General features: G+C 46.1%; 1 protein-coding gene across 5 annotated transcripts in view; it reads right to left on the bottom strand.

The window, feature by feature from the left end:
* Window positions 1-27906, bottom strand: part of CAMKK1 (calcium/calmodulin dependent protein kinase kinase 1) — an 87853-nt gene that overhangs the window by 30911 nt on the left and 29036 nt on the right. For all 5 annotated transcript variants that reach the window (XM_048966810.1, XM_048966811.1, XM_048966812.1 and 2 more), the window contains 5 exons: window positions 17629-18185; window positions 9323-9370; window positions 8141-8194; window positions 1088-1139; window positions 389-522 (listed from right to left, as the gene is read on the bottom strand). In XM_048966810.1, coding sequence (XP_048822767.1) covers window positions 389-522; window positions 1088-1139; window positions 8141-8194; window positions 9323-9370; window positions 17629-18084 — 744 coding nt within the window. In that variant the 5' untranslated portion in view covers window positions 18085-18185. The remainder of the gene's footprint in view (window positions 1-388; window positions 523-1087; window positions 1140-8140; window positions 8195-9322; window positions 9371-17628; window positions 18186-27906) is intronic.

The raw sequence follows: 27906 nt of genomic DNA on the forward strand, positions 1-27906 counted from the left end.
CAACTTCTCCCCATGTTTGTAGCTTACCAATAAAAAGGCACTGCTTATCCTGATCTGACAATAGCTAATATTCAAAAGGGCAACGAAGCCTTGAGTTTGTCCACCTTCCCATGCTCGTCTATGCACAAGTTTCATTGGTCAAAGCTTGCTGCTGTTTCTACCAGCACATCCAGCTGCCCTCACTTGGGCACTAGGCCAAAGCCCAGAGTAAGTGTGTCAGTTTGTCACACACAACTGGTGTGATCTTATTTAAGATAAACAACCTGTATTTTTAAACAACTGTTTTAAAACAATTTCAGCTGAAGTAAGAGCAGTTGAAGAAACATCCTCTTGTCACAATACAAACCAGACTTGTTTCTGCGTAGCTTAGGGTGGAGAAGTAGCTCACCTCTATCAGTTTAACAACGTTGACATGGTCCAGTTTCTTTAATATGGCTATTTCCTGATAGACTCTGTCCAGTGGTGCCATTGTTTTAGACTGCTCGCCAGTGGATGTTTTTGACCCCCTAGGAGGAGGTCGACCTGCAATTACAATAACACAGTGAGGAAGAACTCACCTTTCAGCATGCAGGAGTGAGCAGCAACTGGTACTTCTGCAGGGTATCTTGGGCTACTCTGGAAAATGTCATTGCTTTATTATGATCCCAAAGCATTACAGATTCTATCCTGAACAGTGATTTCCAAAACACATTTAGGCTTGCTCCTGCTGACTTTCCAGCCTGGTCTACCTGTCAGATCCCACTGCCCCACTTTTTGGACAAGGTGCTACTCTAAAGGGACAGAAGAGCCCCTGGGAGGAAGGGGGTCTAACCCTACCTAAATTCCAGCACTTAATTAGGTTTCATATATGATGAACAGGGAAGAGCCAGTACTTCAAAGACTAGAAAATCAAAGCCAGAAACCCAATTACCAAGTGCTTTGAATTTCTTTGTGCTTGGTCTTTCACCACCCGCTGCATTTTAACCAGCCCTCGAACTACTTGGGAAACCTTCAAACAAGGTAAAGTTCTGCACTCCTTCCAGGCAATGTTTCTATTGACAGATCTGCCTGAGGACAACAAGCAGATCTCAGAATGTGAGATACCCACGTGGAAATCCATACTGCTTCAGGAGCTTCTTTTTGGAGAGGACTTTCATAGCCTGAAGGAAAATGAAAAATCAGTATTAAAACCAAACAAGAACTCAAAGTGCTCACTGCTTTGATGATGGAGCACGGTGGTCATCCCACAGAAAAAATTACTGGTTTTAATTCATTTCAAATAGGATATAGGAAAATTAATCCAATTCCTGCATTTAAGGCTGGAACTTAAGGGAAGAGGTGGGTTCCTCAACTGAGCATTTATGTAACTTGTTTCTGGACGATGCTATGGCCGTGCTGGAAGTCAGAGAAGTGTCCAGGCTGCTCCACCTTCCTTTTTGCCTTGCCAGAAGGTTTAGGAAGCAAAAGAGCTGGAGTGTCAAAGCCATACCACTAACATCCTTCAACATCCATCACACACCCAGGGTACAGTGAGGACACAGCTCTGCCTTGCCTCAGAAGGCTTTATGCATTCTCATAACCATTTTTACACTATAAAGCCTCTTCCTGACTGCTAGAGCAACAAGTAGCATCTTCGTTGTGATCCAGCACGATACCCAAGGTCCTTAGAGAGGTACTTCACAGGCACCCATCCCTGCAGCCTCAGCAGTGATGCAGCCATTTCTGTGCATCTTTTCAGCAGTTTCCCTCTCACCTCCCACCTGATCATGCACTGGCAAAAGCACAAACACAGGAAGCGTGGGATGGAGTCACTGTAATTTTTTCTGCCATCCAATTGGTATTAACACCATGACAAAAGGCAATGTGAATTTAATGAACAGCCTCTGTACCTCCATCTCATCTGTGAGTTCATAACTTTTCTGAGGGCCACATCCCCAAGTGGCCCATCAAATAAATTTCCATGCAAAACCAGCTCTTGGTACAATTTGCTTAGGAAAATAGTCTAAACTCCCAGGCGATGGGACAGTTACTCATTCCCTCTCCCAGGATAGGTAGCTACTCCTCTTAATTAAGCATACAAATTTCTAATTCACACCAGAGTGACCCCCTCTGAAATATAATCAGCAAAAGACTCCTGCAGGACACAGTCGAACGCCAAGGAATTCTGTATTACTTCCATGATGGCAGGCTCTGCACACTGCCTGTTATTAGCACATCCACCAGGAACAGGTCACCAAAGCCATTTCGGCGAGCTCTTTCTCAAGCTGTTTTTGCTGGCAATGCTGCTGTGTGCCCCGAGGTCCTCACCCACGCTCACGCTGCAGCCAGGTTAACAGCTCACTGAAAGGATTGTTATTTCTGGTACTGATCCAGTGAAATCCTTTGGATTTGCACCCGTGTAATTGAGAAGAGAACCTGGCTCAGCTCAGTCAGGCTCTCAATCCTGCCTGACAGCTCCTGAGCCAATGGAAATGACAGCACTGAGAGACAGGCTCAAAAGGACTTATCTTTCATTTAGCACAATGCTGTCTCCAGTACAGGCAGCCAAATGATTCACAGTCTACTGAAAAGTGATCCAAGACATGCACAACCACATCCAAGAATGGTCAGGACCAAGCCCAGAGGACTTCTTGCATCCCTTGCTTTTATCACTCCATTAGGCAAGTTGGTAGGAAAAAAGTATCAAAGGGCTTTATATACTTATTTATCTGCCAACAGCACCAGCCTGGGAATAGAAGGCTCCTGCTGCCCCAGTCCCACCCTGAGACCTTTGCCTTCTGGCAATAAGCTTTAGAGAAAGAAGAAATAGAAGATATAATTTGGTGCATAAAACTCTGAAGCTGCATCACAGCTTTAGAAACTGAACTGTGGCTACAGCTGTGCCTGCATCAGCCCAGTCCTGGCTGGGTTCAGCTCTGGGGAGGGCGAGACGGAAGCACTAAGGGACAGAGAGGAGCAATACTGAAGAAGGAGGGCTGACAACAAGAGCTTCTGAGGTCACCCAGCCTCTCCAAAAGATATTATGAAGGGCCATGGGGAAACAAGTGGAAGTTTCTGTAACGTAGGTAAGCTGACTACAAACCATCTCTGCTTTCAGGATACATCTACACCACTTTCAAATTGTGGTAGCTGTGGGTATCATACAGGCAGGGCTGAATCAGAAGAGAGGACCTGTGCCACTGAACTTCTAAACACAAACGTGGAATGAAAAACAAACTTTATCATGCAAAAGGTCAGAGCTGCTTAATTATCACAAAAGCGGAGATGAGAACACATGGCAGTGAAGCTGCACTGTAATTACAGAACGAGGCTTCCTCAATGAACTGGAGCTGTGCATTACAAGAGCAACACAGAGATGATCCAGCAAATCGGTCCTTCCAGGCTCACATGCAGGAAAGTGCCAAAGGCATTTCTATTTGCAGGCAGAGCTAATTACCCAGATAATGCTTTTTTTGATAAAGAATCAGCTCAGAGCCAAGCCAAGGGATTTTCCCTTTACACTGCTAAGTATTGCTTCAGCTTCCTCAGGAAAAGAGGAGACCCTCAAAGATCCCCCTCCACACGCCCTTGCACCCACCTTCCTTCCAAATATTCACACAAGGACACAAGCCGTGACATTTTTCTGCCAGGCAGTGGGAACTCAGCATTTCTCTTTGATGTCCATTTATTATTTAAGTCTTCTGCACTCCCCATAGCAACCCTGTAGCTTGAACTCACAGGAAAGCGGTTTTGTGAGGACATCAAGGGAGGAGATCTCAGATTTATGCAGGAGGAGGGACCTGGGACATAGCAGCCTTCACAACAGTGAGGCCTCGAACTCAACATCCTGTTTGTGTTAATGACAACTGGAAAACGTCTGTTATTTGGGGGATGGAATAGCGACAAAACAAGGAAACCAATCAGCTGTGCCTTGTGATATTCTCGCAACACTTGGGATATAATTTTATTTGGTAACAGGAGGACTTGCATGGAAAAGGACCTAAACCCATGCAAGAACAGAAAACCATACACAGTCCAGACCCACAGATCCCAGGGGAGAGGGAAATGGCTCAAAGCCTGGCTACTAACCACCAAAATCCTCTGCCAGAGCATGATCCAGCACCGTGGGAGTGCTGAGAGGATCACAGCACATTCCCAGTCCTCCTCCACCTGCCCTCCCTGACTATGGCACCCTTAGAGAAAGCAGCTAAGCGGCTCTGCCAGGAGAGAGGAATGCTGTGGAGTGAGAAAAGCCTTACCCAGACAGGCTTAGCTGCCACATCCCAAAATCCTGTTCCCACTTTTACCTGGGGTGATCCAAATCCTCGCAGCATTCACAACAGTAAGACTTGCTGGTGACCATCTTTCACCCTGCAGTAACACTTTATGCAGCTCTCTGAGTTCATCAGCTCAGAAGGGACCTCTCCCCACCCTGAAACTTGGGAGCAAAGAGCCCTGATACAAAGATTGTTAGGTATACACAGGTAGACAGCCTGATAACACAAATCTTGTTTCTTAGGAAACCAGATTAAAAAAGGGGGAAAAAGCAACTCACTGACAACCTACAATGCTATTGCTTTTGTCCAAAACTAGCGTAACAAATGTCCATCATAACCACTTTTCTCTGTGAGCTGATTTAGAGATTGAAAACAGGAAGGAGACATGACCTGAGGCATCACAGAATCAAATTCCATCAGCACAATGACTCCAAATTAGATCTCCACCTGGACACATTTGCCTTTGCTTTTTATTTGCTGCTCTTTCAACAGAGCTTGGCTTTTTCTGCTTTTTACCCCTGCTCACTGTCAAAGCATTTCCTGCAAATTGTGACACTGAAACCTTCCCAGCCACAAAGGGCTCCTTGGCAGAGCCTTGCAAACATTGCTTTAGCAGCTTTACACGCTGCTGCAGTGGCAGAGGCAGCTTTCTGTACCCAGCTCTGCAGCTGAAGGGTCACTTCCTTGGAGGGAGCACCAGTCACATGCTTGGTACTAGAAGTTCAGTTTCCCCAGGCTGAAATGTTCCCTGCATCCGTTGATGTAAATAAACATGATTTCACAGCCCTTCACAGCACTGCAGTTGTTCACAGCAACAAAGTACACAGCTCTTGGAAGCACTTGCTCATCTTTAATGGAAGGAAGAACAATCCACAGAATAAATACAACTCCACATTTTCCCCAGATGTGATGATCAGCTTTTTTTTCCTAAGAGTTTTTCCTAATTCTAGGTCATGCCCAAAATTCATTCAAGCAAGAGAAATCTCTCCATTCACTTTGTCAGAGATTCAATTCCTGATACCTGCACTTATGAGAGGATCTTGCAAAAGGCCCTGTGTTTCAGAAAGAATCAGATGTGTCATGCTCTGAATTGTACTCCACAACAAATTTTTCTGCTTTAAGATTTGCTCCTTTTTATTGCAGCATTCCAGCTCAAAGAAAATAAAGCATGCAGAAACACCCTGGTCTCGAGCTAAAGCTAAAGCACTGTACATGTGAATCAGCCACTGGGACTGCTCACTAAATGCAACTAAGGGGATGATTTTCTCCCGTTACACCACTGACATAAAAACAATCCTCCAGAGCCAAATTGGTGACAACACGCACAGAAAAGGCTTTCCCCAACTGTCAGAATCACAATTGCTTCTTGTAATTGCTGGTAACATACATTTGCATTAGATACCCGTGCCCAGTGGGTCAGGGTTGCTGTAACAGCCTCAGACGGGAGCGATAAAGCAGAGCTGCATGGAGTTACCTCAGAGCTGGAAGCAGCACAGAGGTCAGACACACTGGGAGGTGTGGGGAGCTGAGCACCCATTAGATAATTATGCAATTTGCTTTTGTTTCTCTGAAGCTTTAAAAAAAATCTTCGGCTCTGGTAAACATAAGCATGGCCATTTAGAAGCATGGGGGAAAAGAAAAAGCTTCACTACCCCAGCCAAAAGATTAGCAAGGATGTGAAGCACAGGCAGTAGCACTGCAGCCCTCCTTCCTGCAGGTCAGCAGTGCAGTCACCTGCCCTTTCCTCTCCCATATGCTTACACTCACAGCAGTGAAACAGTGGTGACAGTCCTGATGCTTCTGCTCTGATTCCACCTCTGCCACTATTGCATCTCTCACATCTCCCAAGATCAGCTTCAGCCACAGAGCCCCCGTTCTGTTTCAGCTCCTGAGTTAACTCCCCAACAGCAAAGGAGAACCAAACAGTTGCATCCCTGCAATGCTGGGTTTGTGCATCCTGTCTCTCTTGGGCTAGCAAGGCCAAATCAGAGGTGCAGTGACATCAGAGCCACTCTCAGGCTACAGTAGCTTCAAGGCATTTGCCTAGATTAGGAAACTAAACAGAGATTAAGCAGGGATTAACTAACACACAGCAGGCTAACCTGACCTAGGCCTTCACTTTTAACTTTGATTTGGCCAGTTAAACCTACATCTGAGGTGTTCACCTGCAGCCAAAGCATGAACAAAGAAGACAGTTCACAACACGAACTACACTGACCTCTTGCCTGCTGAGATGTGACAACTGCCCTGCCTGCTCAGAGCAGCCAGAGCACCGCATCAGGATTTCCACCATTAAAAAAAATATGCTTAGACTGAAATAAATACAGTGTGATGCATTCCCTACTTCATGCTACTGGCCCTGGCACTCCCCTAGGCTGATGGAACAGATGCATCAGGGGAGCCACAGCTGGCACTGCTGTTCTCTGCAGAGCTAAACTGTGTTGCTCCAGGACATGGGGGAAGCATTCAGAGAGCAGAAAAGAAAGGGAGCCCTCAGAAACAGCAACCACTCCAGTGTGGTGGGTGAGTCAGCCTGCAAAGCACAAGGGATGGAAAGAATTGCAGTTCCTTTGCTTGGCCAGCTTCAGGGCACCTTCTCCAGATTTTTGTCTCATCTCTTCCATCCTTCAAGGTACTTCTCCCATGGTTTCATACCCTCTGGCAGAAAGGAAGGGCTAGGGATACTAACAGGCATGCAACTCCCACACAGTCTCTCTAACCTTGTATGCCACTTGTAAATCCAAGAACCAGGGAAAGAAAACTAGCTGGGCTGACCACAGTCACTCTGTCACCACCACAGGAGTGAGCACATGTTACGTTTCCATAGAACATTCCTATTCCCCTCTGCACTGCACCAACACGAGACTGTCAGGGTACTCTGATGGCTCCATTCCCAATCACACAAGGCTGCTCCATTGCAGCAGGGAAAATGAGATTGCCATGTGCTTGCCCTGCACTGTCCCATTGCTGAACAGGGCACGGAGCAGCATCTGCACTGCTGGGCCAGACTGACGAGGCTGCCTGGAAGGCAGCTGGGTTTGGGTTTCACAGCACTGCAACACTGGGCCCTTCCCAGCAGACACCTGTCATTCAACACAAACTGCTCAAAGCAAGCTGCTTTCCACAAGCCTTCAGGCACATCCACACACAACAAGGCAGTTTTCCTTTTGCCAGCTGCCCAGCTCCTGCTTGCAGCCCAAACAAAATTAACAGTTTTCACAAGTGGGTTTTGTAGGAATCCCAGCTTGAACATTTAGGATTTGCCTGCTTCTGAAAAGAGAGTGACAGACAAGGAGGCTTCAGCATATACAGCCTTTCTGTATCTAAACCCTCTAATTCTGGCTTCAGTTCAGCAAAACATCTAAAAGCCAAGGCTTGCCCTCTGCACTGCATCCTACACCTGTTTAGTTTATGGAGAGGCATCCTGCAAGAAGGAAAGATGCAGCAGAGCCAGACACAGCCAAGCTGAGCCGTGCCATTCAGCATTTCTGATAAAACCTTGTGTTTCCTTAAAAAACAGGCATGCTCATTGCAGGTTGCTCTTCCAATGCAGAGCAGGTGCTGACTACCACCACCCACACATGCCTTTCATTTCAAGTAGCCTGCTTCATAGCCAGACAGTGTCAGGACAAATCACCAATATGCTTCCTGCCTGCAAGGCCCTTGTCTGTTACATAATGCAGCCCACCTGATTCCCACTCACCACAACACATAGGCACACAAGCAGATGCACAGACAACTGCATATCATTCCATGCCCAACAGGGATGTTTGTATCCTTGCATGCCACTCAAATCAGAAATGCATGTGCTAAAAGCAGCAAGGAAAGGGGGGACATAGCTCTCACAGGTACAAAAGGAAATGAGGAGCAGTGGAGACTGTGGAGAGAAGGAGAGAGACACTTACATAATACTTGTCATCATCCTTGTTGTAGGCCAGCTTCACAACACCATAGGAACCCTGAAAATAAACACAAATTGCAGTTAGTTCAGCAGCTTTGCCTGGTCTCCTTGATGCTCAGGACTGGTAGTACGTAGCCCTCTACGTTCTGCCCACAGCAGCAGCCACAAGGCATGTGCTGAGGAGTAACACGGACTGGTGGAGTTGTGTGTCAGCCCATCCCCTCCTGCCCCAAGACCAAGCCATTGTGTCTGACCTACATCAAAAATGGCTGGAAAAGGGAGAGCAATAATGTGAGCAGAACTTCTTGTGGAAGTTTGCATGCTTTGCGTGGACACCTTTCTGCACTTCTGAGCAAGACCATTTTCAGCCACAAATCCCTTCATCTCTTTAGAGTGAATGAACTTCAGGGAGGACCAATAGCCTGCCTTCCTCCAACAGCCTGTTGGATTGTTACTATATCCACAGCTCCAGTGACAGCCTGAAGCCAAACTCCATCGAAGCCTCTTGCTTTGGAGAAGAGTTTGGGCTAATAAAACTTCTGGTGAAAGTCTGCAGCATGATATGCATTCAACTAGAACCACCAACTGCCAAAGTAGGTACAGCTTCCAGAAAGCTTAATTGCTTGTGGATCCATCTGCAGTGATGGCAGATGTCCAAACACGCAGGTGTCTGAACTGCTCAACAGCCCAGACCTCTAAATAACTTTGGAGCAATCTATTCTGAATCATTCTGCAGCATTTAAATATGGACTACAATAAACTAGCAGTTCATTCATAGAAATAAAAACTTAAGCTAGTGCTGGCATGGACCAAGCACCTGCCCTTCTCTTTTTGTTTTTTTGGTTATTTTGCTTCCCCTGATGGTTTGTATTTATGCATTAAGACCATTTAGTGTTACATTTGGCAAGCAAACGTCTTGAAAAGAAGCCAACACAACCACCTTCATAGGGAAGGAAAACAAAGTTAGATTTCAGAGGAAGTCATTCCACTTTGACCTTGAACAGAACTTACCCAAACTAATAAGGCAAAAAAGAAAACAAACAAACAAACCCCAAACTGAACCAAGCACAAGTTTCAAGAAGTCTTGGCCAGTAAGATCTCCCAGGCTAGCACAGGCTTCTGACCTGTACTGTATGTGTGCGTGTATGCAGGTCTCTTATGACAAACACCAGCTCCAGGAACATACCTTGCCTATTTCACTCTGCAGCTTGTACTGGTTTAATTGCACACAGTCCTGTGGATCAAAAGGAGAACATAATTAGAGTACCGGTAAAAGGAAATTGTTTGATTCAGTGTCAAACAGAGGCAGAGCGCTGAACAGCCAAAGACTAGATCTTATTTAAACCACTGTAAGTCACACTACGAGCACTACTTTGCTTGTTTTATAAAGACAGCTCATAACAAAGCAATTATGAGCTGAGTTCTGACTGTGGTGCAGTGGCTCCAACAGCACATTCACCCCCCAAAGCACCAGCACTGCTCCAGGCTCAGCCTGATGAGCCTGCCAGCAGCACCTGGCCCTTTACATTTACTGACTGCATCAGACTGCAATGTTCAACACCAACTCCAACTCCACAGAGCATGTGGCTCCCACGGATGAGCATCCAGGCACCCATGTCAGCCTCAGCAGAGCTGCAGGAACTACACCATCCCTGGCATCACCCTGGCAGAGGCCTTGACCCTCCATGGGCTGCTTGTGACAACTGTGGCTGCACCCAGCAGACTCATGGATTGGTCTTTGAGGAGAAAACACAGAGCCAAACTCCTCTGCTGTATTCTGCACAGGGCTGTACTCTGTGAGCAAAAGAACAAAACTCTGACGTGGACACTGGCAATAAAAGCTTGATATCCAGAGACAGCGGGGCTGCTGCAGCCTCTTCGACTTCCCTAGGAAGCGAGTCTGAAGGGCAGGCTGCCCTTCCAGCAGCTTGTACTGAAAGGGTAAGATGTTGAGGAAGGGGATTATGTACAGTATTAAAAGATTCTCATGAGTTTGCCAGTCTCCAAAAAAAAAATAAAAAAAAAAATAAAAAAAAAAAAAATAAAAAACAAACACGCAAAAAAACCCCCCAGAGTGCTGGCAGTGCTTCTCCAAAAATTAGATGAAATTCCATTCTGATGGAGCCAAAGTGTCTGCATTTTCTTAAGCCCATCCTGCACATGTCCCATGGCAGCGCAGAGAAAGCTCTTATGTCAGCACAGTGAGCCACAGCTCAGGGCACCAGGATCTTTCAGTACTAAGGACCTGAGCACACGGGGTGCAGAGGCATCATCCCTTGTCCCCACTACAGCACTGCCATGTCCCCATTCCCGAGGTGAGTGCAGCATGACTCTGCAGAGCTCAGCAGGAATGCTGACTGCTCTCAGCTCACTATTTTGCAAATATTTATTCAAGGAGAGATTCTGGGGATGCTGCAGAGTTGTGGCTTTTTTTTTTTTTTTTTTTTTGTACCTTGGAGCAGACTTAACAAACAGCATTTAACTGCATTGCAGGGGACAGCACAGCCCTAAACTCCATGGAGTGAAAGAAGCAGAGAGTTTCTGTCCCACGTGGATGAAATATGCTGAGCCATAGACAGGACGTGCTTCTCCACACAGCATTTTAAAAACAACAGCTCTCTCCCTGGGACTGCCAAACACTAAAGCAGGCTGGCAACCCACTTCTAGCCTCCACACAAGGCACTCTGTGAACAAAGCTGACACCAAGCACGCAGATAGGTGGATTAGACTTCCCACAAGCCTCAAAATATCACAATCTGCAGCAGCACAGCAAAAGGGGTGCCAGATGTCTTCAATACGTTTGAAGGAACAGACAAATGTTACAGCTCCCCAGTAAAAGCAAGAACAGTTCACAGATCAAGATGCATTAGAGCACTGATGCAGCATATGATAATTCTCGTACTTCCCCCAGCATGAGCCAGAAAGACTTTCCAATGCAAGTGAGCACCAAAGTGAAGGAGAATAAAGAAATGGGGAAATTATGACTTTCATAGCTCACAGTGGTTTGTCAGGAATACAAAGAATGACTTAAATCTCCATTTTGTTTCCAGTGAAGAAAGTTTTTTCCACCACCCTAACAAGAAAAAAGAGCCAACAGTGAGTAATGGAGCCACAGAAGTGCATTAACTCTATTGATAGCAAAGCACATCAAATCTTACCAACAGCAAAACCCCATCAATTAGAACTAGGAGCAACAAGAGAGGAGAGCACGACCCAGCAAGACAAGAGATGTAGGGTCATATCCCTGAAATGTACAGAAGAAAATAAACTCACTGCATTTTAAAAGGAACTCCTTCTCAAATACGAGGCAGCATATAGAACCCAAGGCACAGACACATGAGGGACAGACTCCCAGGAAAGCACTAAGTCAGCAGATTCACTTCCCAGCAAAGCTGTGCTTTGCACTGTAGTGATCTACACAGATTAAGAAGGAACAGCTGTAGAAGGAAAGGCAACACCAAGACAAGGGCCGAGGGAAGGCTGATGTCAGGGCACAGCGAGCTCACAGCCAAAGATCCAGCTCTGCAGCACAGCCTGCCATAGCTCCCTCACTGCAGCACAGCTCCTGTGATTCACACCCGCACTGCTCTGCGTTCAGATAACTGCTGGTGAAAAGCACCATCTGAGCTTCTGCGGTGCTCTGGGCACTTGTGCTCAACTCAGCAAAAATTCATACCGGCCTGTAGGTGCTTTTTACCTCTTTTTTTTTCCCCTTCTTTGCAGAAAGGCTGTAATTCACAGCTCTAGTGACTCCTGCCACGTGTCACTGCAGACTGGCAGGTTTTTTATTATGTTATCATTTGGTTCTCCTGCAGGAGGTGGGATATTTGTACTATTTCTTTATCAAACACAAACACCGATCTCTCGGCCAACTCTTTATTATTATTATTTTTAAGATAACACTGACAATTCTCTTGATTTCATCACACCAGTGTTCTGCAACTGCTGATAATGTTTCTTACTGTTTGTACTTAATGAGAAGTGTCAGTGAATTAGACTGCTGCATCCATCTAAGCATGCAGTAATTGTTCCATCTTAAATGGCAGATGCCCATTTGTTTGCCTGTCCAAGGTATTACTCAAAAGAAAGAGAAGAGAGGTCAGAGACACAGAAAATGCAAAAAGTGATTTAAAAAATCATAAATTACAATGCAGTCCAGGCCCAAATCCATAAATCCTGCTGCCACCACTGAGTGACAGGAGCTTGGAGAAATGGAAAACTGAGCCTTTGCTGCCCATAGGGTACACTAGGGTGGAAATGAAGAACAAGAGCTTACTTCCAAAAGAAGACATTTCCAAAAATAATTAGGGCGGCCATGTATACATACATTGGGAAATATTCTACCCCTGAAAGGAAGCCAAATTCATCAATCTCAAAATAGCTATGAGTTTCATCAATTTGGAGATATGCTTTGCAGAGAAAACACGGGAGAGAAAACTGGGAACTTCAAGTCACTAATGAAGACAGTGCTGTTTTAAAGCTCTCCCCCAGCTGAAAGGGGAAGTGAAAGCAGTTCTAAAAACAGACTAAATGAAAATAAAAGCCAGACAAGGGGCATCAGGGGCAGCAATGGATATAAATTACAAAGCTGTTAAGGGACAGAGAAGGACCCACAGGAAGCGCAGCACTCATAAGAAGATAAGAAAAACAAATAGATGTTTAAACATCATCCAGCAAGTGCAGAAGTTGCAGCCCAGCACTGTGAGTGGCTGTGGCTGTGCAGAACACCAAGGCTGAGCACCACCACCCGAGTTCACCCACCCCAAGCCCCAGATCTGAACGCAGCATGCCAGGCATTTGCTGAATCCCTGGCAGCTCATTTGGAGAGCAGCTAGAATGAAGACATCTTTCTCCAGACTTTCTCTCAAAGCCTGCTGGCATGGCTAATGGCTTTAGATTTCCTCAGTACATAACATGACAGCTGAGCTTCCCACGCAACTCTCACTGAGGCAAGAGTGAGGGGGCTGAGGGCAGTGGGATGGAAGCAGCCCCTCTGCAACTGTGGCTTTGTGCCTTCTCCTCCTCCCAGCCATACCTTTAAAATGAGCTACAGGTAAATTGGAAACGTAACTTTTAAATAAAGGCTAATTAGTCCTAGGAAAAGCAATTAGCAGCGTCTGTGGGGAATTCTTCTTTGAAGGGATGTTTTACAAGCATCTTTGATCTTTTCAGTAGAACTGTAGCTTGAGCACTGCAGCAGGACTTGTACAGGAATGAAGTTTGGGACCTGCAGGGCTGGAGAGGGAAGTGCTTCAGCCCACCCAGAGCCTCAGTCCCTGCTGCTCCTCCGGTCCCTAGAGGATTTATCTCTGTGTAAGGCAAGGAAATCACAGCCTTGTGAAGAGAATCAGGCAGCTCCCAAGCATTTAAAGAGTACAAAACCTGAGTCAGCCCGACACCAGAGCACTGCCTCTCCCAGCTCCTGACACCAGCTGCTTCCAACCAGTCAAACAGACAAGCAAGAGGCCTGATGTAAAGATGTGGAAAAGCAAAAGTAGAAAAGAAAGTCATTACTTATTTTCTGTGCCTCTGGGGTGAGCTGTGGACACTGAGCACAGGAAAACACCCTGTCACCTCACCCCCACCCTTGTGCTCAGGCCAGCAGCAGCTCTGAGGAGGGAAGGCATGCTGACCTGACTTCATCCTTTGCACTCCTGCTCAAGCATGCTTGCCCTCAGTCCTTACCAGGCTGAGCTGGGCCACCCCTGCAGCACAGAGCCAGAGCATCCCGCTGGTCCCAAAGGGGGATACCACACAAACACAGGGGCTGGGATGACCACACTGGGTTGGTAGGCATGGGTGGATCCAGGGGAAAGAGAGGAATAATCAGATTCAGATAATCAGCAGATTGGATAAGTATAAAGAAACTAACAGTGCTGGCAAGTCTGGGGAAAGAGAAGTCTTTTATTCTCCATCTAGCTACTCTTCTAAAGAAACTTTTCTCAGCTACCTCAAAAGCTTGGTTTGGGATGGCAAAATAAAAACAGCATGTCGCATTTTCAAATGTGACTTCCCAGCAAGCAGCACATCCACCCTTGCACAGATACAAGCCCTGCAATTTAGGTGGGACAAGCTCTGTTAAACCCAGCAACAAGATCACCATTGGTCTGTATAAACTTGTTTGCTGTTTCCCCCGTTTCCTGGTACACGCAAGTGCCAGGGCATCATCCGTGCAGCAAAGCAGAAGGTGCTTTGAGAACCCTATGGAAAGCTCTCTCCTCCTGCCATGCTGCCAGTACCAAGCAGGAGTTGGGAGTGCTCATACCAATGAGCTACATGTGCCTGTGACCTAAATTCTTGGGCCCGTACTTCAATTCTGCAGTTATGCACCTTTAACAGCTTCAGTTTATTAACTTCTGTGCCAAAGCTAAACGCAAAGCCATTCCTTTGTTCGACCAAAGAGTTGGTGAGAGAAGCAAGAATGCTACCAGCCCTACAGGCACTCCCATAGGGGAACATGATGCTGGAAGGACCTTCTCAGACAATGGTCCACACAGAGCTTTAGAGAGGAGAGGAACAAGCAGGGAATCTTTCTCACATCCCATGCTTTGAAAATTATGAATTTGTTATCAGAGATGTGACAGGCTGGGTTAATTAAGTACACAGTAAGTGTCAGGGGAACAGAATGGGTTACTTCTCATGCAGAGTTAATACTGCAGATCCAGACTTGTCAGCAGAAGCCACAAGACACCAGGCAGCTATCAATACTTCGTCCCAGGGCAATCAACTAATTGGCAGCCTAATTGCCAAATGACAACAAGCCCTGGCTCTGCTTCAGCCCTACCAGCCCAGGAGTCACTGCCTTCCTCAATCCTCACAAGCTGTCCCCCTCCAAAGGCATGTGCTGGCAGCAGGGTACCAGGGATAGTGCTGTCAGTGCCCACAGTGCCTGCTGCAGCTTCAGTTCTCAGCCCTCAGATCTCTGAATATCAGTTTTCCTCCCAGCCTGTGAGCGAGTGTTGAACTGGACTCATAAAGCTCAGTGGCATCACTGACTGAACACATAAGTCCTTCATAATTCAGAGGAGAACAACAGAAAATTCACATCTGTCACATGCCTTTATCCAGCCTCCCCAAAGCATGTTTCTCCATTACTTCTCCAGATGAAAGATACATTGCTCCCAGCATCACTGGAGAGGGAAAGCATTTTCAATTCAAGATCATTATCGGCATAACAAAGGAAATTTTGATGTACAGCTGTGCCATCCATCTTGGCTCCTGATGGATGATGCCTGCACATGCACCTCTGATAAAGCCTCAATGCTCATAAACTTCATCTTCACGCAGACTGCAAGCTATGCAGGAAGTGACTGTGAGCCAAAGCCATGGGTGTCCCGGCACTGGGAAGGCACTGAGTACTGGTGCCAAGTACTCAGTGCAAAGAGAAAGGAGCAACTCAAAGGCTTTAAACAGGTGAGAGTGGTCACCCCTGCGCTCAGCTTCAGACTTACCTCATACACAACCTGCATCTTTCCAGTCCTTTTGCTGTTTCATACAGGATACAGACAGCAGTACTGTCAAAGCATTGTTCCCAAGGGCCCTGTTGAGGGAGCAAGCACCCACAGCTCTCACCTGACCTCCCCTTCCATCTGCTACTGCAGCAATTCCCTATTAATATGAATGATGTTTTTAATGAGCACAGCTCTGTTAAGCATCTTGGCTGCAGTGCAGCAAGGCTCTAAGCAGTTAAGCAAGTGACCATTATAAACACAGATGTCTGACAGATTGCTGCTGGAGCAGGGAAATGAAGGACTGCGCAGCTGCATTTCAAACTGAACATTTCCTGTCCCAAGACATTGCTCCCTGAGATGCAGATACTGTGAGAGGGGACTGAGTATTTTTGATTTGTTTCAGACTGGAGTGTGCTAGAATTGACTGCAGGTACTTAGAAGCACATTCCAGACCATCCCTGCTCTTGGCGCAGGCAAAGCACTGCAGGAGGGCAGAGCTGGCACACCAGACACACACATTTCCAGGAATCAGCTCCTCTCACTCCCACATCTCCAGTTAAAGCACGTGGCTGTTGTCAAAGAAGTTGCAACCTCTGCAGTTCACTTCATGCAGATATTCACTTATCAGCCATGACCACCTCACAGCTAACATGACTTGCAAAAATTCTCAGCAGATAGTGGCTGATTTGCATGTGCACCAATCCCATCAGAGGTACAGGAGGAAAACACCTGCTTTTCAGAAGGAAGCACAGAGCCACGTGTTAAGCTCCAGGCTGAAATTAGTGGTTTTGCTCACATAGTACACAGGGCAGGACAAAAATGAGTTTTAGGCATTAGAGCAGGGAGTAGCATAACACTCCAGTATAACAATGCAATAACAATGCAAGCTCCACTAAACAGACGTTCCCTTTCTGGTACTCCAGTCAGCTCTTTTCCTACTTAAAAATATTCCTAGCCAGCAGCATTTAAGGAAGCATTCTTTGTTTCAAAAAAACCATCAATTTACTCTACTTTTATCACGTTCAACGTTCAAATAAAGTCCTGCTGAAGTTCCAGTTTGATCTACACCCACTTCCTCACAGGCTCTGCTGCACCATGCATATGACAGCTGCAAACTGCTGCATACTTGGTGACCTGTGGCCTTGGTGTGACAAGGCAGCAGAGCCCCTGTCTGCTCCCTGTCCTCCCCAGTAACTCACATCATGGCATGCACACCAGTAGCTTAGCTAGAAAGAAAAGCTCAAACTGCCATCCTGATCTTTTTTCCTGGGATGGCAGACAGGACAGGCTTCTCCACCAGCACTGCAGCCCTGCATGACACCGGGAGCTGCAACCAGCAGCCACTTCCATCAATGGGCTTGACCAAAAGCAGAGTGTCACACCTTTGGGACATGTCTGAGCCCAGCTCTAATACCAGGAGAGGAGCTGTAAGACAGGGCAGGAAGGATTGCAGCTACCCAGAGAAATTCATCTGAAGGAGGAGTCATGGCTCTCAGTTACCACCGCTGTTACAAATCCATGCAAATACTTTAAAGACATAAGAAAATCCTGATAAGCATAGAAAATGCCAGTGCATTTAAGCTCTTTATAAAATTAAATTGTGCCTTCAATAATGCCCAAACACAAAAGGAGATGTATAAACTTCAGAAGTGTAAATCCATGAAATACCAGCAGCAGAGCTACTGTAATTGATAAACTCCCGAAAGGCACGCATGCAGGGACACAGAAAACAAATGCAGTTGGTCTCAGCCCATTTTCTGAACAGCCTTACAGGCCTTCTGCGTGCTACCACCACATAACTGGGAGTCCCAGTCTGTTAGCAGGACTACTTCAGGCAGGTGAGGGCTGAAGGATCCCTATTTCAGCTTTAGGGGATGGACATAAAGGTGATAAGCCATTCCAAGTGAACATAATTCCTGATTTCAAGAATCTTAGAAAAACACTGCTTTCAGATTTACTATTTTGAAAGACGACAGACTCTCATTACCAGTTAAGACGTATCCCACCTCAACACCACAGTTAAAGTAGAGGACACACCTACCTCAGCATCCGAGATGGAGACTCGATTGGACTCTATCGTTGGTCTCCGCATTATACGTGGTGATGGCCCTGTGGCATAATGACCAAAACCCGGAGCGCTGCTCGATGCCAAATGACTTCCTGATGATCTTTCCTGAAGAGACAACTTCCTACTTGATAGCACAGGTCTAGCAAGAGGTCTCTTGGAAGCATGCCCACAGTGAGCATCGTCTGGTTGTTGGGAGAGCAGGAATTCATTTGTTTCCACGTCACTGCTGACTCCATTTCTTTGGATGTCTTTTACGATATCAGAAAAGACGGTGTCATTTTCTTCAGTGATGTCTTCCCCATTTTGGTCACTTCTGTCTGGGTGAACAGACACATCTATGGCCGCCACCCGCTCTGCCAGTTCAGCCTCTGTGTCTTGGAAGCCTGTGTCACTGTCCTCAGCCACAACATCTGTTGGAGAGTCCTCCATCACTGCGTGCTGCCCACAGAGTCTCAGATGGGACTGCAGAGAGCTGGAATGCTAGCACTCACAGAGAGAGTGTGGCATGACTGAACGTCTCCTCAAAAGCTCTAGAAGGAAACACAAAGAGAGGTGAGTGGCGATGTCCACTCAGCACAACATAATCAAGACACTCACCTTTGACTTCTTTCATCCAGAAAGGAAATGAAGACAAAACTCTGGCAGCCTGTCAACAAACAGCAAGCAGCCACCCAGAAGGAAAGGCAGCACCAAACATAAGCTAGATACAAAATTTATACCAGTGATAAAGATGAGATTATATCTGTGCGCAAGAAGTAACACAGATAAAGGGAACTTCTCTTTCTGCAGTTAGAGTGAAAGTCAGCCTAAGTCCACAAGGAAGTGAAGAAGCATGGCTTCTCAACAATCAAGGGTTAAGGGTCAAACTTTTGGCCTCTTCAATTCTTATTTGCAGGGAAGAACTTCCTGTATCCAAACCCAACTGCAGAACAACAAACCCACAGCCATTCAGGACTCCACAGTAGGCTCTTGGTCTCCCTTCATGGCCCCCACAGAGTACCACTGAACAGCTTGGAAGCCAAGCTATGGCCGGTGACTTGCTGCTGTTTAAGCAACTTATTCAACAGCAAAGGAAGAGTTCAAGAATGAGCTGTTCTCTGGGGCTTCCTCTGGACTCCCATGGTTCCAGCCTATGTGAAATCATGCATCATGCTCATTGCCCACCGTGTACAAAAGCTACACTGAGTTGCAAATCAACAAGGCTTAATGATTATCAGCATGTAGGAATTGGCTTTTCCTTTGGAAAAGATCTACGAAATGAAAATGTAACACAAAGCTATAACTGCTGAATAAAATTCACTGTTTCCTGCATGCTAATTTCAGTCTCAATTTGAACCAGAGAGTTCAGTCTTCCCAGTGTGGTCCAGAGCAGGAAATGATCCTCTGCAGCACGTCTGTCAACCCTTAATCACTTCTAAAGATGTGCTGCTGCCAGATGCATCATTTGATCACTGTTTTTGGGGAGAATCTAAAGAGCATTAGTCACAGAATCCTGGATTACATCCAGAGAACTACACTTTACTGTAGGCTTAACATGGAGATATTGCAACCTTTGGCTCTCTACATGCAAAGCAACCACGGAAGCTGGATGTCACTCACAACGCCTTGTTTTCATGGTCACTACACTTAATTTACAGGAGGAACAGGTGGGCTGAGTGAGTTCAAAAAGCCCCATCCAGCCACCAGCCTGGGAGCACAGGTGACTTCCCCAAGAAGCATGGAGCAAAGGTCGAGCCTGGCCTTTGAAGCTTCCCAGAGATGTTCAGTGAAACTGCAGCCGAATGCTGCTGCAAAGAGGAACAACCTGCAGGACTGCTGCAGAAGCACAGCAGACAAAGATAAGCAAACCTTTTATGTCAGTAGGGAAACCTGAGAAAGATCTGGATGGCAGATTTAACCCTAGGTTACAGGCCAACCACAGGGAAAGCATGCTGTGCATTGAATGTCACAGGAAGGCAACATCCAAATCCAACACATCCTTCACCACAGGCCCGCTGTTCACCTCCTTCCCCTCCCTGGTATAACCTTCCCCCATCTCCTGCCTTTCCTGCAGGCATGTTTGAAATAAACTGACAGAAACGTCAGTCACTCAGAACAGTAATGAAATGATGAAATCAACTTTAAAAGCTTCTATTAAAACTATATTTAAACCCTTCAATCCCAAAGCACAGATCCCTTCTAGAGCAGGAGGCAGGCAGTAGGGGTGACTTGCAGCAGCAGGGGAAGGGGTGCAGGGCTCCAGCACAAAGCCACAGGCACACCAGCACTACACCCCCTTTGCCAGACCTCCCTGCTCTCTCTAACCCCAATTTGTTCACCTACAGCTCCCATTATTAAACCTCGCTAGTTTGTCTTTAATAACAAGCTTCACTGTGGAGAGCCAGCTGCAGCCTGGAGCTGGCTCAGCAATGAACCCTGTCCTCTGAAGTGTATTTGCATGAAACCTGTGGAGGATTTGTTGTCTGCAACACAGGCAGGGTTTACTCTTTCAAAGCTTCTTCCGACTTAGGAACATCAGGTTACAGCCTGTGGCTGCCCCATTCCCTCCAAAGCTGCTTTCCTCATGCTGCAGCACAACTCCAGGGCTGGGCTGCAACTCCTACCCTCTTCAAACACTCTAGCTTCAAAGAGACAGAAGATTTTAACAGGATGGACTCACTGGAAGACTAACTGAAGGGTGCAGCCCACATCTGTTTGCCTCCAGAAGTGCGAACACTTCAGTGTAAATCTTATGGTTAATTCACATCTTCACCAAAAAAACAAAAGCCACCAACAAAACGCATACATGGTTCACCACATCAAAACAAATCCATATGGCACCAATGCTGCTGGAAGTATTAAAAAACAGACAGCAAAACTTTAAATAACTGTTCATTTTTACAGTCAGGCTTGTTTTGGATTGTGCTGTTCTAAAGGATTCCTTTTCACAATTAAACCTCCCTAAAGTATTTCAAAAAAGCCATATTTTCTGACTAAGCAAATCAATTACACACTGAGCAATCTCATAGTTTGCAGAAAACTCAGGAAAAAAGACAATTATTTATTTCTACCAGGCAAAATCAATGGTGGATTTGCACAGTTCGTCAGGCTGCAACACATCTGCACCTCGTTGCAGCAGGAAATGCCAGTGAAACACACACCACAACTACCTCCTTAGAGCTCCTGCTGCAGCTCTGTGTGTGAGGCTCCTCTCAGGCTCACCGCTCTGATCCCAAACAACACCGACCACCTGCTGCAGATCAGAAGATTCTGCTGCAGACAGGAACTAAAGCTGCAAACAAGCTTATATGAGCAGAATTAATTTACTTACACATATCTTATTTACCATTCTTCCCTTTAGCTATTCCTCTCCTGCAGGGAGACTGCGACTTCACTGGTGTTTTCTGCAGTCTGTTTATCAAATAGCTGCACACGTTTCCCAGATAGGCAGCGAGCAGAGCGTGGCAGAAAATGTTTTTAAAAGGAGTGTGATTCTGGAAAAAATCTCTATGTATTGTAAGAGAGATGGGTGAACTTAATTTTGCTACACCATAAAGTATTTCAAAGCATTGTCTGAAAAATAGAAATTGTAAACATAGTTTACTGCTTGGTCCTTCCATACGGCTAAGTAAAAACGTTCTTACAGAAAGGACCAGGAGGTTACAAGGCCCTGGGCTCAGCACATCCAGCTTCATTTCCTGACTTTGCCACAGGCTGCTCAGAAAAATGACTTTACAGCTTCATCTGTCACAGTTTCCAGGTTAAAATTATTATACTGCCCTCAGCCCACCTCATCCCACTTCCCCTTTTTTGTCTCTGAGAACGTATTTGCCCTGTGCAAAGGAAATAAGGAGCCTTTGTAGTAAAACAGATCACAGTGAAGCATAACTACAACAAGCATTTGCAAGCAAAGCATTCAGGCAGCAATTTAGCTACTGCTCAGTGCTGGAGATCTCTTCAAATGCCTGAGGTTGGTGTCCTCTGTGCCAGCTTGGGAACAGGCATGGACGCCTGTGTGTCCCCATTTGAAGGCCAGCTCTATTTGGTGCCTTTTGATCTCACAAGACCCACAGGCTCTTCCACAGAGACAGTTTCCAAAGCTCATGGACCGTTTAGTCTGCTCCTTTAATATACAACAGCAAGATCAGGAATCAGGACAAGTTTTCTAAGCAGTGCAGATAGCTGTGTGCTGGGACAGGCCACCTGCAAGGCGATGGCACCTCCATGACCTGCATCTTTCAGGTCAGTACCCAACACTGCCAGGCCTTCAGCCCTACCCTGGGCCACAGTGGGCTGCACAGGCTCTTGTGGCTCCAGCCAGCCCTACCTTGTGTTGCATTTCCCTTCAGATATTCGCCCACAGCAGTGCAGGATTAATAACCTGCTCTGGCTGCTGTCAATTAGAGCCAGAAACTCCCCTTAAGGAGAGAAGCAGCAAGTCCTAGACTGGGCTGCCAAGTCCTGAACAGCTCCTCAAATGACATGTTTGAAATATTAGGTCAGTAAGTTCCTTGCAGAGCTTGAGCTGTCTCTCCACACCAAAGAACACAGCCTGTGACTGTTTCCATACTGGAGTCCCCTCTGCATTCCCTTTTCTGCATCTGGGTCTGCAGGACCTACCTGACCAAGACCCACTACCCTGATACCAGGGAGATGCTCCACAAACACCACCCTGATGCCATCAGCCTCTCATCCCCAGACAAGGCCCACGCCCAGAGTCCAAGCAGCTGGCTCAGACACCTTCAGCCTATAGAAGCTGAAGGTGAACTCAGTCTGAGCTGCCATGAGCCCCTCTTGAGACATACAAGTCCCTAGTGGGTTGTTTCACATGCTTCTCTGTACCTGAGAGAACCACCTTCAGGCACCCACCGGCTGAATGGTGGTTCAGATGGAGCACCCAATTGCTATGAGGAGATACAGCTCTGTGAAGCCAAAAAAACCCTTGCAGAGATAATCAAGACAGATGGATACCAGACCAGCCACTCAGACTACGTCCCCACTGGGAAAAGGGTAAGCTGCTATCAGTACAGACTCCCAGCCAGAACCAGGAGACATCGCTGCAACCCAAATAATAAATAAGAACATAGTGTTTGTGCTTTTTACATATGTGCCATGCACGTGCCTCATTCTGTGCCTTTCAAGGCTCTTGTGTCACAGCACAGACAATCACATCTTGCTGAGAATCCACTCAATCTTGCTATAATAATTCTAGTCTATTTTCCTCTTCTCTCCACAATTCTTGGCAGTGAGCCTGGTTGTTGTGCCACAGCTGAAAATTAGATCATAAAAGAGAGGAGCTTTGATTACTTCTGTGAAGCTCGTAGCACAGCTTCAAATGTAACTGCTGAATGACAAAAAAAAAAGCCAACACAGTATTTCTGCAATTCAAGTGTTGCGTGAGAAATCTGAGAAGTGAGGTTCAGGCACCTGCCCTACCACATTTCCCAAATGACAAACAAACATCTCCTGGCTGCATTCCTTCCTCTGGAAAACCCATCACCTCCATGTCATTTGTGTTAGTGCCTGTGTGTCTTAACAAGGCAGGGTGTTTCCAAAAGGCATTTTAGCATCAGTTCAGCCCCGGAGCTACAAATGATGAGAATGACAAACTGCTCCATCCCTGACCTTCTCTTCTTCACTTCAGCAAAGGAGACAACTCTGCTGCTTCTCTGTTCCTGGCGCAAGGTACGTATGCAGACATCAGACAGCAGGATTGAGCTCAGCAGCAGCTTCCTGATACTATATTAAAAATATGCTTTTGGGCCAGGAGCACAATGATATCAGTGTTGGAGTAATTAGCAGCACATTTTAACTGTGTTTTGAAACTAAATACGATGCTGAACTAAAAGCTCCAGTCTACCAGCCACAGCATGAGAGATAACAACCACCTCATGCACAGGGTACTGAGCTCAGGAAGTTTTACAAAAGATTTTCCAAACTGCATTATATTTCATCACTCCATGTTCTAATTATATGATTCAATAAATTTGCATAAGCAGATGCAATTACACTAATTGCATATATAAGCAATAATCAACCAAAAATTACTCTGAAGACAAAGTTTCTACTTAAGGAAATTCCTGTAGCAAGAAACATTTAGGAGTGCCAAATTCATCTAAGCGTGATATCAGAACACGAAACAATCCAGATAAGGCTGGTAAAATAGGAGCCAAGGACGTGATTTTACTGGGTGCAGCAATACTTTCACATTTCAACCATGGCATTGTTGGGAACAGCACTAAGAAATCACAGAGGACTCATGCCATTCTACATTCTGGCCATGCTGTAAGCATTTTCATGCAGCAGGTTTCATGCTGTGTTTTGTAGCAGACAGAGGTTCAGCAACACTGGTTATCAGACTGATTCTGGACTATATTTGTTTCTGCTTGAGTCTTTTAAAGCTGTTTATCAGTGTAGGAGCATTAAAAGTGGTTTTATTTTGCAAGTTACAGCCAAGAAGATGCAGGGAATGGTCAATGAGTGACTCAGCCCACACAGCTGCAGAATAAATACTTCCACTCACCATCTCTGTAGCATCCCCAGAGTGACCTGGCACATCCCAGCACCCACACCATCCCTGCAGACAACCTGAGCTCAGATTATAACAAATCCCACTTGTCCTTGTGACAAGTGACATAAAAGACTTGCAGGGAAAGGATCCTAGCTGCTGAACCAGGCTGATGTTATCCACAGACACAGTGGCTACGAAGGATGGAGGTGGCAGTGTGGGAGAAGAGCAACGAGTCTGGTTACAATGGATGACCAAGCAGATGTCCCAGCACATCTGTGACCACATGGGATTGTTTGCCTTACCACCAAAAGACCCTGCAGACATCAGGATGGAAGAATTGGACTTCATTTCATAGGCACACAGTCTGAAGAATATGTGAACCACTCACAGAGCTTGATATCGGAGGAGACCTGGCTTCCAAAGCTGCTCCTGTGCACGCTCCTGTCCAGCACTTAACCAACACTGACCTGCACATCAGAACCTGCACACCCCAATCCTTTCTTCCATTCTTCCAAAAGCCATAAAAGCACAGGATGAAGGGTCAATGCAGAATTTGTGCAACAAAGGACAGCACTCTTGGAGCTGAAGCTGAGCAGGGAGGAGGAAGTGTCATTGTTATTGCCACTTGCTCAGCTGGGAGGCAGCATGATTCCCTGGTGAGGGGGCAGCAGTGGCAGGGAGCACAGCTTGCTGGAGGTGGCATTTAAACAGCCAGAGAGGGGGTGCTTCAAAAAGTTAACCAAGAATGTCCAACTACATGAAGTTTGAAAGAGTTAGGTTATTTTAAAATTATTAATGAACAAGGCAGTAGCCAGACCTAATTGATTCATGAGCAAAATAACTACCTCAGTTAGGGAGTCTTAAATATTTAGGGTCTTCATTCCAATAATGACTTTTCAAATGTCTCTTCCCTGTGAAGGTAAATGGCAGGTTAAAGAAAGAAGCTGTTCTACGGGAAAGAATTAGACTTAGATGAGCCATCTGCTGCTGCAATCCATGATGATATTTCAAAACTGCCACAGAGGAAGATGCAGTGAAGCTGAAATGAAGAATTCAAGAGGAGCTGAACAGCAGATCAGTCTCCACAGGTGAGTTCTATCTCTCTACAATGGCAAAATCCTCTTTGATCTCATGGAAGCAGAACCGAGCACAAAACAAACCTGTCTCTAAAACCCTGCAATTGCTAAAAGTGCTTTTGGGTGACTGTGCAGCAAAGCAGGACACAGCTCATCAAAATGGACCCACGGCATGAGCAAACTATGGAAAGCATTTCACATATTATGGAGAGAAAGGAAGGAGGGGAATAAGAGAAACAGAATGAAAAATGGAGTTCTCTTTATTGCAGCTTGTGTATACTGCTTCTTGATTGACTGCACTGAGATGAATCCAGATGTCTTCTTTCTATATCCTCCCCTGAGGCATTTAGACACATGGAGAGTATCTCCTGGAGCCTTCTCTTTTCCAGGCTGAACAATCACAGCTGTCTCATCTCCTCCTCACCCAAGCCTACAACCCACCTTTGTGTCCTTTCACTGGACAACAGGCCCATGTTTTCTCTCTCTCTTTGCCTGTCTTGTGCACCCAATGGCTATTTGCAGGAAGTGCACTCATCTCAGTATACTTTTTGGGCCCTCATTTACAGCAACACTGGGTAAAAATCCAGCTTTTGAGGGCATATATAGGTCCCATACACCAGAGCAGAAGTGATCCCTGTCCCCTGGACTATGTAACAAAGCAGTAGGTTATCCCACAGCAAAGATCCCCCCACTCTTATCGTTGCCAACTGGAAAGGCATGGGACGAGCATTGCAGGGAAATTTTCTTGCCAGGCTTGAGTTTCCTCTTTCCAGTGAGCTGTCAAGGTTGGCTAGATCTCTTTTCAGAGAAAAAAAATGCATAAATATGCATAAATAAGTTGTTGTGCAAGCAAAGTAACCAAGGTAGCTTGCTTTCCTCCAGGCTGTTCTGTCATCTCAATGGATGCCAAGGTCAGGGAGCATATGCCCATGAGGGCACCTCATGGGACTGAAGCCTTCTTCCAGCCCTCTTCTCTACCTGCTACTAACATTCACCACATCTTCAGGAATCTCAAATCCACCAAGGTTCCTCCTCTACCCAACTGAATTGAGAAGCTGCAGAAAAAAGGAGCAGAGAAAAAGAACATACCACTGCCCTCACACCAGTGTGTGTGTACAGAGTCTTGTTAAAAAAAAAAACAAACAAGTTAAGCTGCATTGCTTTGATTTCTTTTGCCTCAAACCTACTCCAGTTACAAGCAAACCAGAGGGTTTCCTAACCACAAATGCCAGCTCAGCTGCAACTGTATTTCTATCGGAATTCCCCTGCCTGGAACAGATTCCATAGTAAGGCCCTGTGAGTCTGAGCAGTATTCTGTTTCCTTGGCTGAGCCTGCAGTGTACACTGGTGAAATAAACAAACAGGAAGGAGGGAAGAAACAACCCAAGAGTGAGCAGACAGGCTTCTTTTCCAAAAGCGGTGTCTGAGCTCACCACTGCATGCTGGCACCCAGCACAGACAGCCTGCACGCTTCCAGGCTGCTTCCTTCTTCCTCTTTAATTTATTGCTTTCTGCAGTCCATTTCCCAGGCTCAGCTGAGGAGGTGGGTGCCTGCCTGCCTCCTCCCCCATCAACATCTTGCTGTACCAACTGCCATGGCTTACTCTGCTTTCGAGATGCTCATGAATGCTCAGACTTCCTAGTGCTGCACAATATGGAGGAATTTAATTATATAAAAGCAAATCATCCCAGAACAACACTGGTGTCATTTAGGAACAGCAAAGTGGAACTGGGGAAAGTGCACATAAAGTGTACATACCAACACAGCAGCCAAGTAACTCAGCATCCAATATGTTTGCCAGCCCCACATCTTCCAGCACAGACAACCACTGAAGTTAGTGCTGTTTCAAAAGCATCCACAATAAACTGAAAAAGCCACCAGACAGAACAAGTTCACATTTTTACATGCTGGTCTTAAGAGGCTTATCTTCCTCTCAGCTAAGGAAAAAGCTTTCAGCTTTGAGAGATCTGAAGGAATACTGAGTTGCTCAGTTCTGTGAGAAAATCCGCACTGGAAAGTCTTTCTAGACTTTTAAGAACATAACTTTCCAGCTGTTCTAGGATCACCAATCGCCAGTAAATGTACAGCAGTGAACACAATAGGTTTTCTTCTTCCCAGCAGTCCAAATGTGAGTGGAGATTTCTATTCAAGATGATCTCTTTGAAGTTTTTACTTAGGGGAATTATCCCAACAAATATCTCCCATTGTCCATGGCCTGAAGGCCTCCAGCCCTCTACATCTGCATGACCCAAAGTGAGAGATCAGGCAATGGAGAACCACACAGAGCAAGACAGAAACAATGACAGCTATAAGACAGCTGGACTTCAAATTCAGAGCTCAGGTTTTTTTCCTGTACTTCCACACAAGCAACTCCCATCTTCTGATAATCCTCACATCTTTAGAAAGCCCAGGACTTGAAAACATGGCCCCAGTTCACCTGTGCAAAATCAAAGGCAGAAGTGGAGAGGCGAACAGGTTCCAGGGATCAGACAGCAGAGATCCCACAGGAGTCACAACCAGGTAACCTCCATGGCAGCTACCACTGATAGAGCACACAGCCCACACTGCTGGAAATTTAAAGGGTAGCAGGTTTGTCAACTCCTTTGAAGCCTTCAGCTTTAGCTCTTTAAGTCAAACGCACTTTCAAAACCCCAAGGTCGATGACTGGAGATTATCCAGTGAGG

This window comes from Lagopus muta, chromosome 20 (genome assembly GCF_023343835.1).
Source record: "Lagopus muta isolate bLagMut1 chromosome 20, bLagMut1 primary, whole genome shotgun sequence".
Taxonomy (NCBI): Eukaryota; Metazoa; Chordata; class Aves; order Galliformes; family Phasianidae; genus Lagopus; species Lagopus muta.